The 14,721-nt window shown below is 41.1% G+C and overlaps 1 protein-coding gene across 1 annotated transcript in view; it reads left to right on the top strand.

Annotated features, from left to right (window-relative positions):
* LOC309557581 (growth/differentiation factor 8-like) overlaps positions 1 to 2,956 on the top strand; it is a 37,111-nt gene extending 34,155 nt beyond the window's left edge. Inside the window, exon 3 of the mRNA XM_082260370.1 lies at positions 2,084 to 2,956. Within this exon, the coding sequence (XP_082116496.1) occupies positions 2,084 to 2,464 (381 nt within the window). The 3' untranslated portion in view covers positions 2,465 to 2,956. The remainder of the gene's footprint in view (positions 1 to 2,083) is intronic.
* Positions 2,957 to 14,721: the final 11,765 nt, after the last annotated feature.

Below are 14,721 nucleotides of genomic sequence, written 5' to 3'. Positions count from 1 at the left end.
CATGCATGCAAGCAAACAGCAATTGTTCAACACATGTGAGGTATCACCACGAACGTCAGATCATGGGCAGTAATTCTAGCACCAGACCTCCTGTGTAAATATAAACCCTGTAAAGGCTTTTAAAGCATTGACTATGGATAGTAAAACGTATGTCGTTTGTCGCAGTTTCATGGCAGTGCGCAATTTTAAAGTGTGACATATTTAGTATCTATTTACTCAGTGTAATATAATTTTTTAAATTTTGCCAAAAATTGGGTTATGCATTTTGGTTTTTTTTGCATTAGAATTCAATAAAGTGTATTTTTTCCAAAAAAATGCGTTTGAAAACCACTGCGCAATACTGTGTGACATAAAAAATTGCAAAACCCACCAGCTTATTTTCTAGGGCAAAACCAGAAAGAAGAGAAAAAGTTGGGTTTTTTAGGCCTTTAAGGGGATGGTCACAATATACCACACAAATGTTATATAAAATCCATATTTATTCAATCAAATGGATAAAAAGCATGCACAATACATGCCTTACAATAAACATCATAATTAAAGCACATCACATACAAAACATATACATGAATACAGTTGTCCCCATAGGGGTAACGTAAATATATTAAAAAAAACAAGTGGTAGGTCACAGTTGGAAATGGTGGAAAGTGGTCCCTGTGCTATTTTCTGGGGCCTCTGCTTTAAAAAAAGATATCATGTTTAAAGGGCTCTGTGAAATTTTCTAGCAAAAAATACTAATTGTTACATGTAAACAAAAGGTGCCAGAAAAGGCTTGGGCCTCTTTCACATGGTCCGCCTCCGTAGGCGGATCCGTGTTGCTCTGCGGGGATTGATCCGCGATCCCCGCTGAGCCGGCGGATGACAGCTCCGTCTCCACTTGCAGTGCGGAGAGGGAGGTGTCTCAGCCCCCGCTGCCCTCTATGGGGGATCGGATGAGAGCGGACCGCCTGTCCGCTCTCATCCGATCCGATCACTGAACGGATGGAAAAATAGGGTTTCCATCCGTCCAGATTTCACGGACAGGATCGGATGCGGATGGCAGCAGGTGTCAGCGGAGGTGTCTCCGCTGACATCCGCTGCCCCATTGAGCTGCATGGAGGATCCGATCAGATCCGCCTAAAAAACTGACAGGCGGATCTGATCGGATCGCCCATGTGAAAGGGCCCTTAGTCTTTAAGCGGTCAAGTTACAAATATTACCAGCCTTATAATGCACTTATATAAGTTTAATGAGGTAAAACGGTTAATAAAGACAAATAATAAATTATTGTTTTAATAAGTTTTGTGTACATTGAACGTCCCATTTTGTAAATATATATATGTATATTGCAGAAAAATGGAGTAGGTGTGCTAACCAGGTCTTTTAAAAAAAGACTCCTCTAGGTCACAGCTAACCATACACAGATTGAATTTTGGCACCATCCAGCTAAACAAAAGCAAATTAAAAAAAACAAATGAGTTAAGTGGAAAATTGTGGGTATTAAGGCAGCCAAGGGTGCTGAAGCTGTTAAAAAACAATAGCTCATTCACGTTGTTTAGAATGGATGGGGGAAACCGTTGAAGATCTCTCATTCTGCTTGTGTGGATCAATTGGGCTGAGGGAAGGCTAGCCTAAAGCTTAGTACACACAGACCGAATGTTGGGAGTCATCAGCCGGTTCAAAAGGATCTGGTCGACATTCGGCCTGTGAGTACTGCAGCCGATCCTACAGAAGTTCTGTCAAAGGGGCATGACCAAAAAAAGTCTGCCAATCTTCTTCCGATCAAATTTAGACTCCCTGCGGCTGCACAACTGTTGTAAAGTTCAGATAGGACAAAATGGAGTTTGTTAGTATCTGATTGCATATGTATTTCTGTGACTTCAAATGAGTTTTAAAATATATGTATGTTTCATGGATAGCTGGGCCTATCGCTTTGAGTTGGTCTTTAAGAAGAGCAACCTAAATATTGCATGTTTGATTACATATCCGACAACTATTTATTCTTTCTGTGTAAAGTGTACATATGTGTATGCCTAAATCTTAGTATATCTGTAGCAATCATGAGTTACAGTATTTTAATAATATGGCCCTCTTTTTCCATCAGGATCCATTTTTGGAGGTCAAGGTCATAGATATGCCGAAAAGATTGAGAAGAAACGTTGGCAATGACTGTGATGAGAATTCATCTGAAACAATGTGTTGTCGCTACCCATTAACAGTAGATTTTGAGGCTTTTGGCTGGGATTGGGTGATTGCACCAAAAAGATATAAAGCCAACTTATGTTCTGGAGAATGTGGTATTGAATATCTGCAAAAGTACCCCCATAGCCATGTTATTAACAAGGCAAACCCTAGAGGGCCCAGTGGGCCTTGCTGTTCCCCGGCTAAAATGTCTTCTATTAATATGCTTTTTTTTAATGATGATGCAGAAATAATTCAAGGAAAAATTCCAGCTATGGTAGTAGATCGTTGTGGGTGCATGTGACCATTCCTTTATGGCATCTTCTAATGTATGGATTTTCATGGAAAGCTACCAACAGAGACAGTAATAATATGCCTAGATTATTTCTATAGCTTCCAAATTTATGTCTGAGCCTTTGTGAGCAAATTCTAAGTCTCACTGATTGCAAATAGGAAATCATAAACTGTAAGTTAAACACATGATTCCTTTCAGAAACATTACACATTTTCAATTTAAGTGTATCTAAACCCAAGGACAAAAAAAATGTTTTTTTTTTTGCAACTTACTAGCCATTAGATGTGGTAGCTGCATTAATTTCTTTCTTCTGGCTTTTTTCCTCTTTCTTTACCTAGTGATCCTGGCAGTAAAATCTTTTCTGTCCTACAGAGACAACATTCTGTATTATATCTATGGAGGAGCAGTGTTGTCATCCTAGGACAGGAGGTGCGTTTGGATTACAGAATATGTCATAGTCTCCACTCACAGGGAGTGTGCTGTAATCCATAGAGAGAGCTCAAGTGATAATAATGTCTGTGATATCAATTAACTACAGGAAGATGTCCACTGGATTTGTGAAAGGGTCAACGTGTATTTTTTTTTTTTAAATTGTTGCACCTATGGCACAAATATAACAAAGCATTTTCAATGCAGACCAAAAGGTTGCAAATAATAAAAATTCATTGTTAGGGTTTACATACACTTTAAAATCTGTTTATTCGCACACAAAGAAAATAATGTTGTGTATGTGTATTGTTATTGTCTTCAGAATATGACACATATTAAATATCCTAACAACACTTGAACAGGATAAAATAACATACAAATTCCATGTATAATTCTCAAAGGTGTTTTTTCAGTTTTTATTCTCTTTTTTAGTATGTTTTTGGATTGTGGGACATTAATTCGTATACATTTTGAAATGGGTATAAACCTACTGACTCCAGGCAATTGTTTACCAAGTAGGAATTATATCAGTATGTAATTTTGCAATGAGATACAGTCTTGGAAACATAATGCTTATTTCTAATCCCTTCCTCAATTTGCACTTCTATTTTCTAATTCCTCATCCAAGTATGTGAAAGTCGTATTCTGTTAAAAATGCTCTGCTTTTTTACTCCCATTGTATGTATGTGTTCTGTATGATATTATTTTCTGATTTACATGTTGTGTTTGCCTGTAATTCAAGCAGGGTTGTATATACATCCTTCCTATTCACAATCAAGTAATGTTAATAACAAATAAATCATAAATAAACTGTAGATATTGGTAAAAACAAAATCTTAATAATAGAAAGTAGTTAATCGCTATGCAATTGTGTAATTCATTATTCAAATTTACCATGTCCAGATCAGTATGAACAAACAGACCTTGCACTTGTAAAAATGATTTACATTAAAGAAGCTTCATTTATTTAAAAAATACATTCTGGTGAAATCTGACATTTTCTTTATAAATTGTTTAAGAAAGGCAAAAATACAAGGATAGTTGATAAATAGGCAAGTACAACAGGGCAGAGTCCCCTGCAGATACATACTTCTCAGCCAAAGCAGTATTTTTAAGGACAGGTTACATAATTTATCGCCTGGGAGTAGGTCCTGTGTACAAAGATCACTACCAACAAGTAAAAATAACATCGCCGGTAGGTTTATGAAAGTCCGTGGGATACAGAAGAAAGAAAGGGAAAAAGACAGAGTGGAGGAGAGAACAATAAAAATGGGGGACGTCACATTTTGATTGGATCCAGTTAAACTATGTTTTGCAGAAACTGCCCCCCAGCCTTCTGAGGGCCAGGGTAGGTTGTATTATATTCATGATATTATTCACCTTTCTTATCCATTGACCATCAATAAGGGCCAGGGGAGACCTTAAGAAGATTACTAAAGAAAAGTGATATTTTTGCCTTCAGGGAGTACTGAGATTTAGTAAGCATGCCACAGGGTCATCAGTAAAGGGAGAGCCCTGTAAGTTCTGGGGGCAAACACCAGGTTGTCTACCCATGGGGAACCATGGGGGAGTTAGCTGATGTGTTAATGACAAGGTTGTGTGTTTTAGAGATGGTCTTAAGAGAAGACATAAGCAGATGGTCCCTGACAGATAAATGGGTCAGACTTGGCATACAGCGGGGTGCTTGAAGAGGTAAGGACATTGTTCCAATGAAACCCAGCTTTTTGTCATAGCATGTATGCACAAATCCAGTAACCTGGATAAATGAACTGTCTGATGGTATTATATTAGATCGGGGAACCCTATACATCCTATGCATTTTGAGAAACTAAGAGTGTAATTTTTTTTTCTAGGGGAGCATTTCAGACACAGAAACAGTGTAAGCTCCCTCCTGACCATACGTAAAAAAGTGGGCAGAATTGCAACTGAAAGAGTTTGGAGGAGGTGGGGCAACACATGAATCTTAAGTAAACTGTACTATTCCCACCAAACCAAGTATGTGATTATAGTCACCACTTTAAATCTTTGTGAATGGCGGAATGAAAGAGGGGAAATCTTTCTTTGAAAACCTGTGAAAGAATCAGTGTGAGGAAGATTCCTACATATTTCAGCTTACCCACAGCCCTTTTAAATGGGAAATAAGCTTGTAATGCCTAGAACCACATCATAGGTATGATTACGTTTAATGCTTTAGATTTTCATTTTATAATTGGAGAGCTTAGAATAGGAGTCTAAATCTTCAAAAAGGTTAGGCACCGTTATTTCTGACTTGAAGATAAAGACAAGATCATCTGCGTAAGTAGCAATTTTATGATGCATTATGTTTACTTCCACTCCTATTTTATCTGAGTTCAAACTAATATGTCTAAGAATGGGTTCAAGAACCAAAATGAAAATAAGGGGTCACCCTGGACATGTTCTGTTTTCTAGAGCAAACTGTGGGGAGAGAGTTACGTTTGGCTTCACATTCACAACCGGGTCATCATAAAGCAGGATAATCCACTTCAGTATATTACTACCAACCCCAAAAAGGGACAGCGTACAGTATGTTTCAAGAACCTCCAACTAACCCTGTCCAAAGCTTTCTCCATGTTTATAGAGAGTAGCAATGTAGCAATGTTAGGATTGAATTAGAGTTACAGTTATGGATAAGGTTAAGAGTCCTAAAGGTGTTGTCTCTAGGCTCTCTACCGGACATAAATATAACTTGATCAAGGTGAATTATTCAGGGTATCCACAGCATGAGACGAGTATCTAAAAATGTTTCAAAGAGATTAAGGTCTGTATTTAATAATGAGATGGACCTATATTTAGCACACAGCGATGGGTCTTGTCAAGCTTCGTAACAATGGAGAAATCTGATATTTTAACCTTCAAATATATGTTTAAAATGTGTATAATTTTGTTCTTGTTCCTTCCACTCATACACTTTGTAATGTTTAGGGCCAAAACACATTTTATTCTGTAAGAATAAAAACAGTGTAGGTGTCAAGTTCTCAGGTACCTGGCTGATGAGCCCAATAGTGCAGAAGAAGGCCTCCCTTGTGTATCTGACTCGTGGCCCCTGGTAGAGCAGACAGGTGGCATGAGAGAACAAAATGGTATGAGGCCCTGGTGGGTCAGCTGTTGGACAGGCAGCTCCAAGGTCCCAGGTACTTTAGAGGAGACAACCAGCTGGTAGGAGGATCCGAACAACAGACAGGCTGAAGGCTGGAACACCCGAGTCCACACTCACGCACACCCAGAAGTCGGTTCTGGCAGATGATACATAGTTCAGAGGGGTGTGGATTGAAGCAGAGGTAAGAAGGCTGGGAGAGCTCAGAGGGGAGATGCTGGAGCGGGGCCCACAGGCAAACAGGTCAGTTCACAGGTCGGGTCGACAACTGGTGGGCGGCGTGGAATCCAAAGAAGCAGGCAGGTCCAAGGTCAGAGGTGAGCTGAAGTCAGATGCAGGCAGAAAGCAAGGGAAGTCCAAAAGTCAAGCCGGGTCATACAGGAGATCAATCCAAGAAGCAGGTAAATGGGAGAAGGGGTCACAGGAACCTGCAGATCAGACAGCAAATACACAGTGCTGCTGAGGTGTTTAAATAAGGCAGCCTGTTCCCAATCACAGAAATTAGTCTGCACTAAGTTAACCCTTAGGTAGCAGACCCATGACAGTAGGGCACCAGATAGGTACAAATAAATGCTCATAAAAAGTCCAAGCAATCAGGTGTCTGTAGTGAAGATCTTAATTGTGATGATTATCACTTCAAGGTGCAGTAGTATATGCAACAATAATCACTTCAAGGTGCAGTAATGTATATCACTCGTGAGTCACCTCCATCATCAGATACAGTAAGTTGGACACTCACCAGATGGTTTGGCTACCATTACAGTAGCTGGAATGCCTTAAACGTACATGACCTGGATCTCGGTGTGACCACCTATTTGGCACTAATGTCCCCGCTGCTGTGCGAATCCGGGTCACCATCAGCAATTCATGTGAGTGTTATGTGACTTGTTTTGTTTGTATTGGTTTTCTGGTCGTTTTTATTAAACATACTTCACTATGATTGTACCTTCTGGCTCTGGCTGAGCTGCTTCATTTCCCAGTTGGATGCTTGTGTGGTGATTCAGCGGAGGTCTCTCTTCCATCCGATATCCAGATCATGTACATTCAAGGCATTCCGTCTACTGTAATGGTAGCCATACCATCTGGTGAGTGTCCAACTTATCTGGTGATGTTGATGACTCACGGGTGATATACATTTCTGCACCTTGGAGTGAATATTGTCGCATATACTACTGCACCTTGAAGTTATAACCATCACATTTAAGATCTTCACTATGGACACCTATTTGATTGGACTTGAGCATTTATTTGTACTTATCCAGTGTGCTACTCCGTTTTTATTCTTGTATTATTTTATGTTGGTTAGGTACACCACTTTAGGGTTAGCTACCTTATTGTAACACGCAGCGCAGACATTTTATTATTACCTTTATTATTATTAGCACAAACTCCCCCCCCCCCAATGACCCCTTTTCGAAAAGTAGACACCCTAAGCTATTAGCAGAGAGACATTTTGAGTGTTTTGTAATCTCACTTCCTGTCAAAAAAGTTTTGAAAATTGAAAAAAGAGGAAAAAAATGAATTTTCCTTGTTTTTCTTCATTTCGCAAAATAAATGAGAGCTGCAAAATACTCACCATTCATCTTAGTAAATACCCTGGGGTGTCTACTTTTTGAAAAGGGGTCATTTGGGGGGGGGGGGGGTTGTGCTATCTTGGCATTTCATGGCCTTCAAAACTGTGATAGGTAGTGAGGAGTGAAATCAACAATTTACGCCCTTAGAAAGCCTGAAGGCGGTGATTGGTTTTCGGGGTCCTCTACACGGCTAGACTCCCAAAAAGTCTCATACATGGGGTATCCCCATACTCAGGAGAAGCAGCAGAATGTATTTTGGGGTGTCATTTGGGTGGGGTTTTGTGCTATCTTGATATTTCAGGGCCTCCGAAACTGTGACAGGTAGTGTGGAAGTAAAATGTGCAATTTACGCCATTAGAAAACCTGAAGGTGGTAATTGGTTTTCAGGGTCCTGTACACAGCTAGGCTCCGAAATAGTCTCACACATGTAGTATCCCTGTACTCAGGAAAAGCAGCAGAATGTATTTTGGGGTGTCATTTCACATATACCCATGGCATGCTTGAGCAATATATCATTTAGTGACAAGAAAAAAAAAAAAAAACAAATTGTAATTTTCCTGAAACTTAGGGCAAAATATAAAATACTCCAATGACTCAATATGCCTCTCAACAAATATCTAGCAACACATAACCCACTCTTCTAACCACTTGAAGACCAAGCGTTTTCTGTGACTTTTTGTTTACATGAAAAAATATTTTATTTACTAGAAAATTACTTTGAACCCCCCAAAATTATATATTTTTTTAAAGCAGAGGCCCTACAGAACAAAATGGTGGATGTTGCAATTTCTTTCGTCACACCGTATTTGTGCACAGATTTTCCAAACGCAATTTTTGCGAAAAAAAAACACTTTTTTTAAATCAAATGCACAAATACACTATGTAATTCCTAATTGTTTGGTAAAATTTAAAAGATTATCTTATGCCGAGTACATAGATACCAAACATGACATGCTTTAAAATTGCACACACCCATGCAGCGGCAAAAAAATATGTACATTTTTAAAAGCCTTTAAAAGTCTTTATGGGTTACCACTTTGGACTTACAGTGGAGGTCTACTGCAAAAATTACTGCCCTTGACATGATGTTTGCGGCGATACCTCACATGCATGCTGCAATTGCTGTTTACTTATGACACTAGACCGACGCTTTTGTGCCCCTTTGCGTGCAAGCACGGGGGGACAGCGGTGTTTGAATTTTTTTTTTTTTTATATTATTTATTTTGCTTTTTTATGTTATTTTGACACCTTCTCTTTCATTTTTTTTTTAAATCATTTTTATTGTTATTACAGTGAATTTACATATCCCCTATGATAGCAACCTGTAGTGACAGGTACTCTTTTTTTTAAGAAAATTGGGGTCTTTTAGACTCTAGATCTCTCACCCTGACGTTAAAGCATCTGACCACGTCAAGATTGGTGTGATAAGATGCTTTCCCAATTTCCCAATGGCGCTGTTTATTTCTGGCGAAACAGAAGTCATGAAATGCTCGTAGCTTCCGGTATCTTAGGCCATAGAGATGATTGGAGCCATTCTCGTCTCCAAACAGCTCTATGGTTAGATAATTGAACCACCGGCTGCACTCTCGGGTTAACCGGGGGGACAGGAGAGCCCAAGAAAAACCACGAAAGGCGGCGGGAGGAGGGGGAGTCTAGCGGCTAATTATCCACTAGGATTGATTTTACATGTAAGCCGACCGCTGGCTGTAAAAAACAATACCAAGATAATGCCTAAATCTGCCGGCATCATCCTGGTATAACCACTCAAAGTCCAGCAACATACATTGGCATATATTGTAGGTTTTTTTTTTTTTCCATGCAGCCTGTGGGCTGAACCAAAAAAAGAGAATCTAACAGATTCCTTCATCCACATCGATCAATGTAAGAAATATACGCCAGAAAAGGAGTAGTATTCCCATCATTAGCCGCCCAAAACATCCAACCCACTTTCTAATGATGGGTATACGTGACCAACGCTATGTATACCTATTTTTTTTATTTTAACTGTGGTGGTGAAATCACCTCCTACAGCGCTGCCATCAGAGATTTCCATATATGCTGAGCGCAAACGCTGTTTGTGTCAGAATATATATAAATCAGTGTGGCAGCTGATGAGTGTACCTGCAAGGCAAACTGAACAGTAAACATAAAACATTACATTGGTACCTGAAAAGTAAAAAATGGTTACCATTACCAATGAAAAACAGTAACAAAGTACAGTAAAAGTAAAAAGAGTAGAAGTAGAAGAGCAGAGTAAGAACAGAAAATTAACTCAAACGTCACCTATTTTTGGCTTTTTTATTTTATATTTTTTTGTCATTTTTTTGTAACTTTTTGTTTTGTAATTTTTTGTAACTTTTTTTTACACTTTTTCTTCAACTCAACTGTATCATTCCAGGTTAGGGTCTCTCAAAATGACGATAGCCATCGAACATCTTTCGAGACCCTGTGTTAGTGTGCCCTAGACTGTGCCGTGCTGTACCCTACGCTAGAATTCCACTAGTGTGTGGTAGCATTTGAAACATTCCCGATGCAGAGACCAGGTTCGTCAGGACCGAAGGGACAATAAGTGTGGGTGTCACGCCTAAATTCACGCTTACTACAGACACAACATCTTCTTTGGGGGTTTCTTTTGGCAGGGGTACTCGGGAGGACATGTGGAAATGCCTCTCATGCAGCCAGCTCACTGCATCTGGTAGGGAAAGTGGGGCAGGAGCACCTCCTGGATACAGGTAGGCACTGATGATCTCTTCCTGGAATTCTAGGAAGGATCCAGTTCGTCCTGATGCTTTGTATAGCACAAAGGTGTTCAGCAAAGCCAATTGGAATAAATAAACAGACACTTTTTTGTACCAGTGACTGGCTTTACAGGCAACTAAGTACAGTGCCAAAAGCTGGTTGTTGAGGTCCACCTCTCCCATATTAAGGTTGTAGTCGTGGACACAGATGGGCTACTCCAAAACACCAGTTACTGTAGGAATTTGGACCGTCGTGTCTGAATGAATGGAGGACAGAACTAAAACATTCAGTGTATCCCTCCACTTCACTGCAAGCAATTTGTCAGTTTTCAAGCAGGCTCTGGCCCCCCGACTAAGATGGGAATCTACAAGCCGTTGGGGGAAGCCCCGGCGATTAGGTCGCACGGTGCCACATGTGCCAATTTGTATTTCGAGCAGGTGACTAAAAAGTGGCACGCTTGAATAAAAATTGTCCACATACAAATGGTACTCCTTTCCGAATAAGGGTGACACCAAGTCCCAATCTATCTTGCCGCTGCTCCCTATGTAGTCTGGGCAGTTGGGGAGCTCCACAGTGCTATCTTTACCCTCGTAAACACGGAAACTAACTGTATAGCCTGTGGCCCTGTCACACAGCTTATACAGCTTGACCCCGTATCTGGCACGCTTGCTGGGGAGATACTGCTTGATAGCAAGGCGGACAGTAAATTTAATCAAGGACTCATCAACGCAGACAACAAGGGGGTAAACAAGGCTGCAAACCGCTGATTGAAGTGGTTTACGAGGGGCTGAATTTTGTGGAGCCGGTCATATTCAGGGTTTCCCCGAGGACGACAGAGTTCATTGTCACTGAAGTGCATGAACCGCAGAATTTGCTCGTATCTCGCCCTGGATATGGAAGCAGAGTACATGGGTATATGGTGCATTGGGTTAGTTGACCAATATAACCGCAACTCACTCCTTTTAGTTATACCCATGTTGAAGGAAAGGCCCAGAAAAGATTTAAACTCGGAAACCCTTATAGGTTTCCAGGCGAATTCTCTGGCAAGGGACAAGTTTGGATGTGCGGCGATATATTGACCAGCAAATAAATTGCTTTGGTCCACAATAGATCTGTAAAGATCTTCTGTGAAAAACAGCTCAAAAAAATTAAGGGGAGTAAAATTGGCTGTTTCCACGTGAATTCCGGGTTGGGCAGTGAATGGGGGAAGTACAGGCGCTGTAGAATCTGTGGGCTGCCAATTAGGATATGCCAGCACTTCAGGGAGGACACTATGGGCTCTATGGGCCTGTCTTCCAATTATCAATGGCTGCGGGCCACTACTCGTGCTAGCCACCGCACCAGCTTCAACTGCACTTATGGGACTCGCCACATCACCAAGTGATACTGCACTGCTGGTATGTCTAGGTCCAGGGTGTACTAGGCCGCTTGTGCTCGCCAGTTCACCAAAAGTGTGAGCGGCACTAGTACTGGCTCTCTGCTCCATATGAGCACCCTGCAATTCCTGCACCTTAGCAAACGGGGTTGGGTACGCCTGATCTTAGCAGGGACCCCTCCGTCATCGGAGCTATCTGTCAGGGAGCAACTACTCTCTACAGGCTCGTATACTGATTTGCTCTCATCTGACATGGTCAGTATGCTGTAGGCCTCTTCACTACTGTACCACCGTTTGGACATTTTAGCCACTAAATTTACAGGTACAGTAGTGTGACTCACAGGTAAAAAAGCACCTGGTTGTCAAGGGCTATTTCAAATGCTACAAAAAAACTGCTAGTGCTAGCAGGGATCGGGCCTGACTCTGCTAACGCAACGGTTTTGTGTGTTGTGTTTTTTGGAAGTGACAGTAATCTATTGATTACTGCACTTGCCTGGGTTGGGTGGGGTGGGGTGGCTGGGCTGGGCAGAGGGGCAAAATGCAGGTGCTGGCAGGTGTCATGACCGATCCTGCTAACGCTGTGTTTTGGGAACCCTAAACTATTGGGGACGCTAGTATAGTTCTGATCAGATCAAATATATTGATCCGTTCAGATACTATAGTAGTAATGGAGGTGTATGTGTGTGTATGTGTGTGTATGTGTGTGTTACTGGTAATCAAGGGGTTAACTAATATTTCTAACTATGCGGAGGGGATCTGCACTGTCCTAGACCGACGCTAACTAGCGTTAATGCTAACTAATGTCACCTGTGACACTAATAATTGTGATCGGAAAAAAAACTGTACACTATAAAAGTGACACTGTGACAGGGCAATGAAGGGGTTAACTGGGGGGTGATCAGGGGGTTAAATCTTTATTGGGGGGGTGGCGGGTATCCTAAGCCTACGTGGGACAGAAACGAACTCGCTAGCGCTAAATCAAGTCACAATCACACAATTACAGGAATACAGAAACCGCTATATACCTGTATCTAGTGTGCAATGTGACAGGGTGTGAAGGGGTTAACTGGGGGTTATCAGGGGGATTAGGGGGTGTTTTGCTTGCGTTTCTAGCAAGGGTTACTTTGCGGTATAACCAAGGAAGCTTAGACCTTTGTGGTGTATATAAATGTACTTTTACTAAACAAAAGCATGCTGTACATACAAACTATCACAATATTAGAAACATATCACAAGACTGGCAGATATAACAATGCCTAACACATGAACAGCCTATGGTCTGTAAACAGCAGAAATATGCTTCTTAAACATACAACACTTGTCCCAAGAATATTGAATATTTAGCTCGGGTGGTGGGATTCCAATGGATGTCTGCAGCAACAAGACAAAGAAAGGTCCTCGCCGCATGTTTTCTCCAACTACAAATGAACAAACAAGCCAGGCTGCAGCCTGGATGTTTAAGGTCCAAAAGGTGAGGTAGAAACAGAGCTTTTCTCATGCAAATTCACCCTTTTATAATCCTGTACACAGAAAAACCTCCCACAGGATGTGGTCATATCTTTTGACCACATCCTAGGTCACTTTGAGTGAGGTCATCCACACATGGCTGCACCTCCCCCCTAAAAGCACATGGTTCATTAAATATGCGGCAGCCATTTTAAAACTACCTGTTGGTGAGAGAAATTATTTAAACATGGATGGGAACATTTGTAAAAAATCCACAACTGATACAATCCACCTCTTGATCCCATACATTGGCAATAATTACCAACATTACAAACATTTCTACTTCTTTACAAAAAAAAAATATCTACAACATGCACAAGCTAATTATCTTAAGCATGTACAATGTATATGCAATACAAACTTCAACATCTCTTAAAGCCTTTGCCAGGAAATGGCAAAAATAACCCCCCCCCCCCCCCGTTCAATGGGAGGAAAAAATTCCCTTTCGACCCCCGTATCATCTGAGCGGTCAGACCAAGTCCCTGGCAGCTACAACATTACTTTAAACAGGCTTAGCAATGTCCTTGGCAGTCTGTGGAAAGAAAATCCTAAATGATGAAAGTTCTTTGTCCTTCTCCTGGTAAATGCTCAGATGTAAGTCCACTCCAATTAAGCCACCATCAGGAAATCATCTGCATCTTCCTCAGGCTCTCATCTTCTGGTCTGTTCCATCCCATCCGGTTTTGTCATTTGCTCTGCCCGGTCCACCTCTCATTGCTCGGTACCTTAAAAATTACAGACAAAGCGGATTATATGTTCCTTCCACCTGTGCCAAAAAACATAGCTCACTGCTCACATTTAACTGCAAAACTGTTATAGGGTGCCCACTGTTGCCTGGTTACATTTTCACTGAAAGGCTTTGACTTCCAACGAAAGGAATAAACTTGCATGTCTCTCCGTGCTGTCCTGCGAATACTGGCCTGCTGTTGTCCAATCGTCACAGCATGGCAGCATCTAGCAAAATGCCCCATTCTATGACAGCAGAAACACTTAATGTGGCTGAATAAACCATTCCCATTCACTTGTTCCCACTTCTCAAACAAAGCTGGTGTGGGGATCCCATCTATTTCCCCTTTAGGGACCCCTGCCTTAAGTAAATCAGTCCACATGTTTATTCTGGAGACCATAGGCCTTGTCTTCCTTGCAGGCTTAGGGCCTTTGTCCTTTGTTACATCATTAGAAATGCTTATGAGGGCTGCACACCGCTCATTCAAATCTTCAGCTCTGCCTACAGAAGTTTGAACACACTTCAAAGCCACTGCAGGTTTAACTTTACCTAAATACTTTACCTCGCTTGCAGTTTCTTCGGTCACCACTGCAAGCTGCTCCTTGGGCTCAATTTGAATAGGCCCCTTTTCCACTTCATTCAGTTCATCACAAGCACTATTCTGCATTATTGGACTTGCATGAAACTCATTCAGATCATCACTATCATCAGAATAAGACACATAGTCATCATCTGAAACATCAAACTCTATCTCCTCATCCTCATTGGAGGAGACATCCTCACAATCCCAGTTTTGGGATG

This window comes from Pelophylax lessonae (genome assembly GCF_965119305.1).
Source record: "Pelophylax lessonae genome assembly, chromosome: 6".
NCBI lineage: Eukaryota > Metazoa > Chordata > Amphibia > Anura > Ranidae > Pelophylax > Pelophylax lessonae.
Note: the sequence above shows the minus strand (reverse complement) of the source record. Positions and strands in the feature narration are given on the sequence as shown.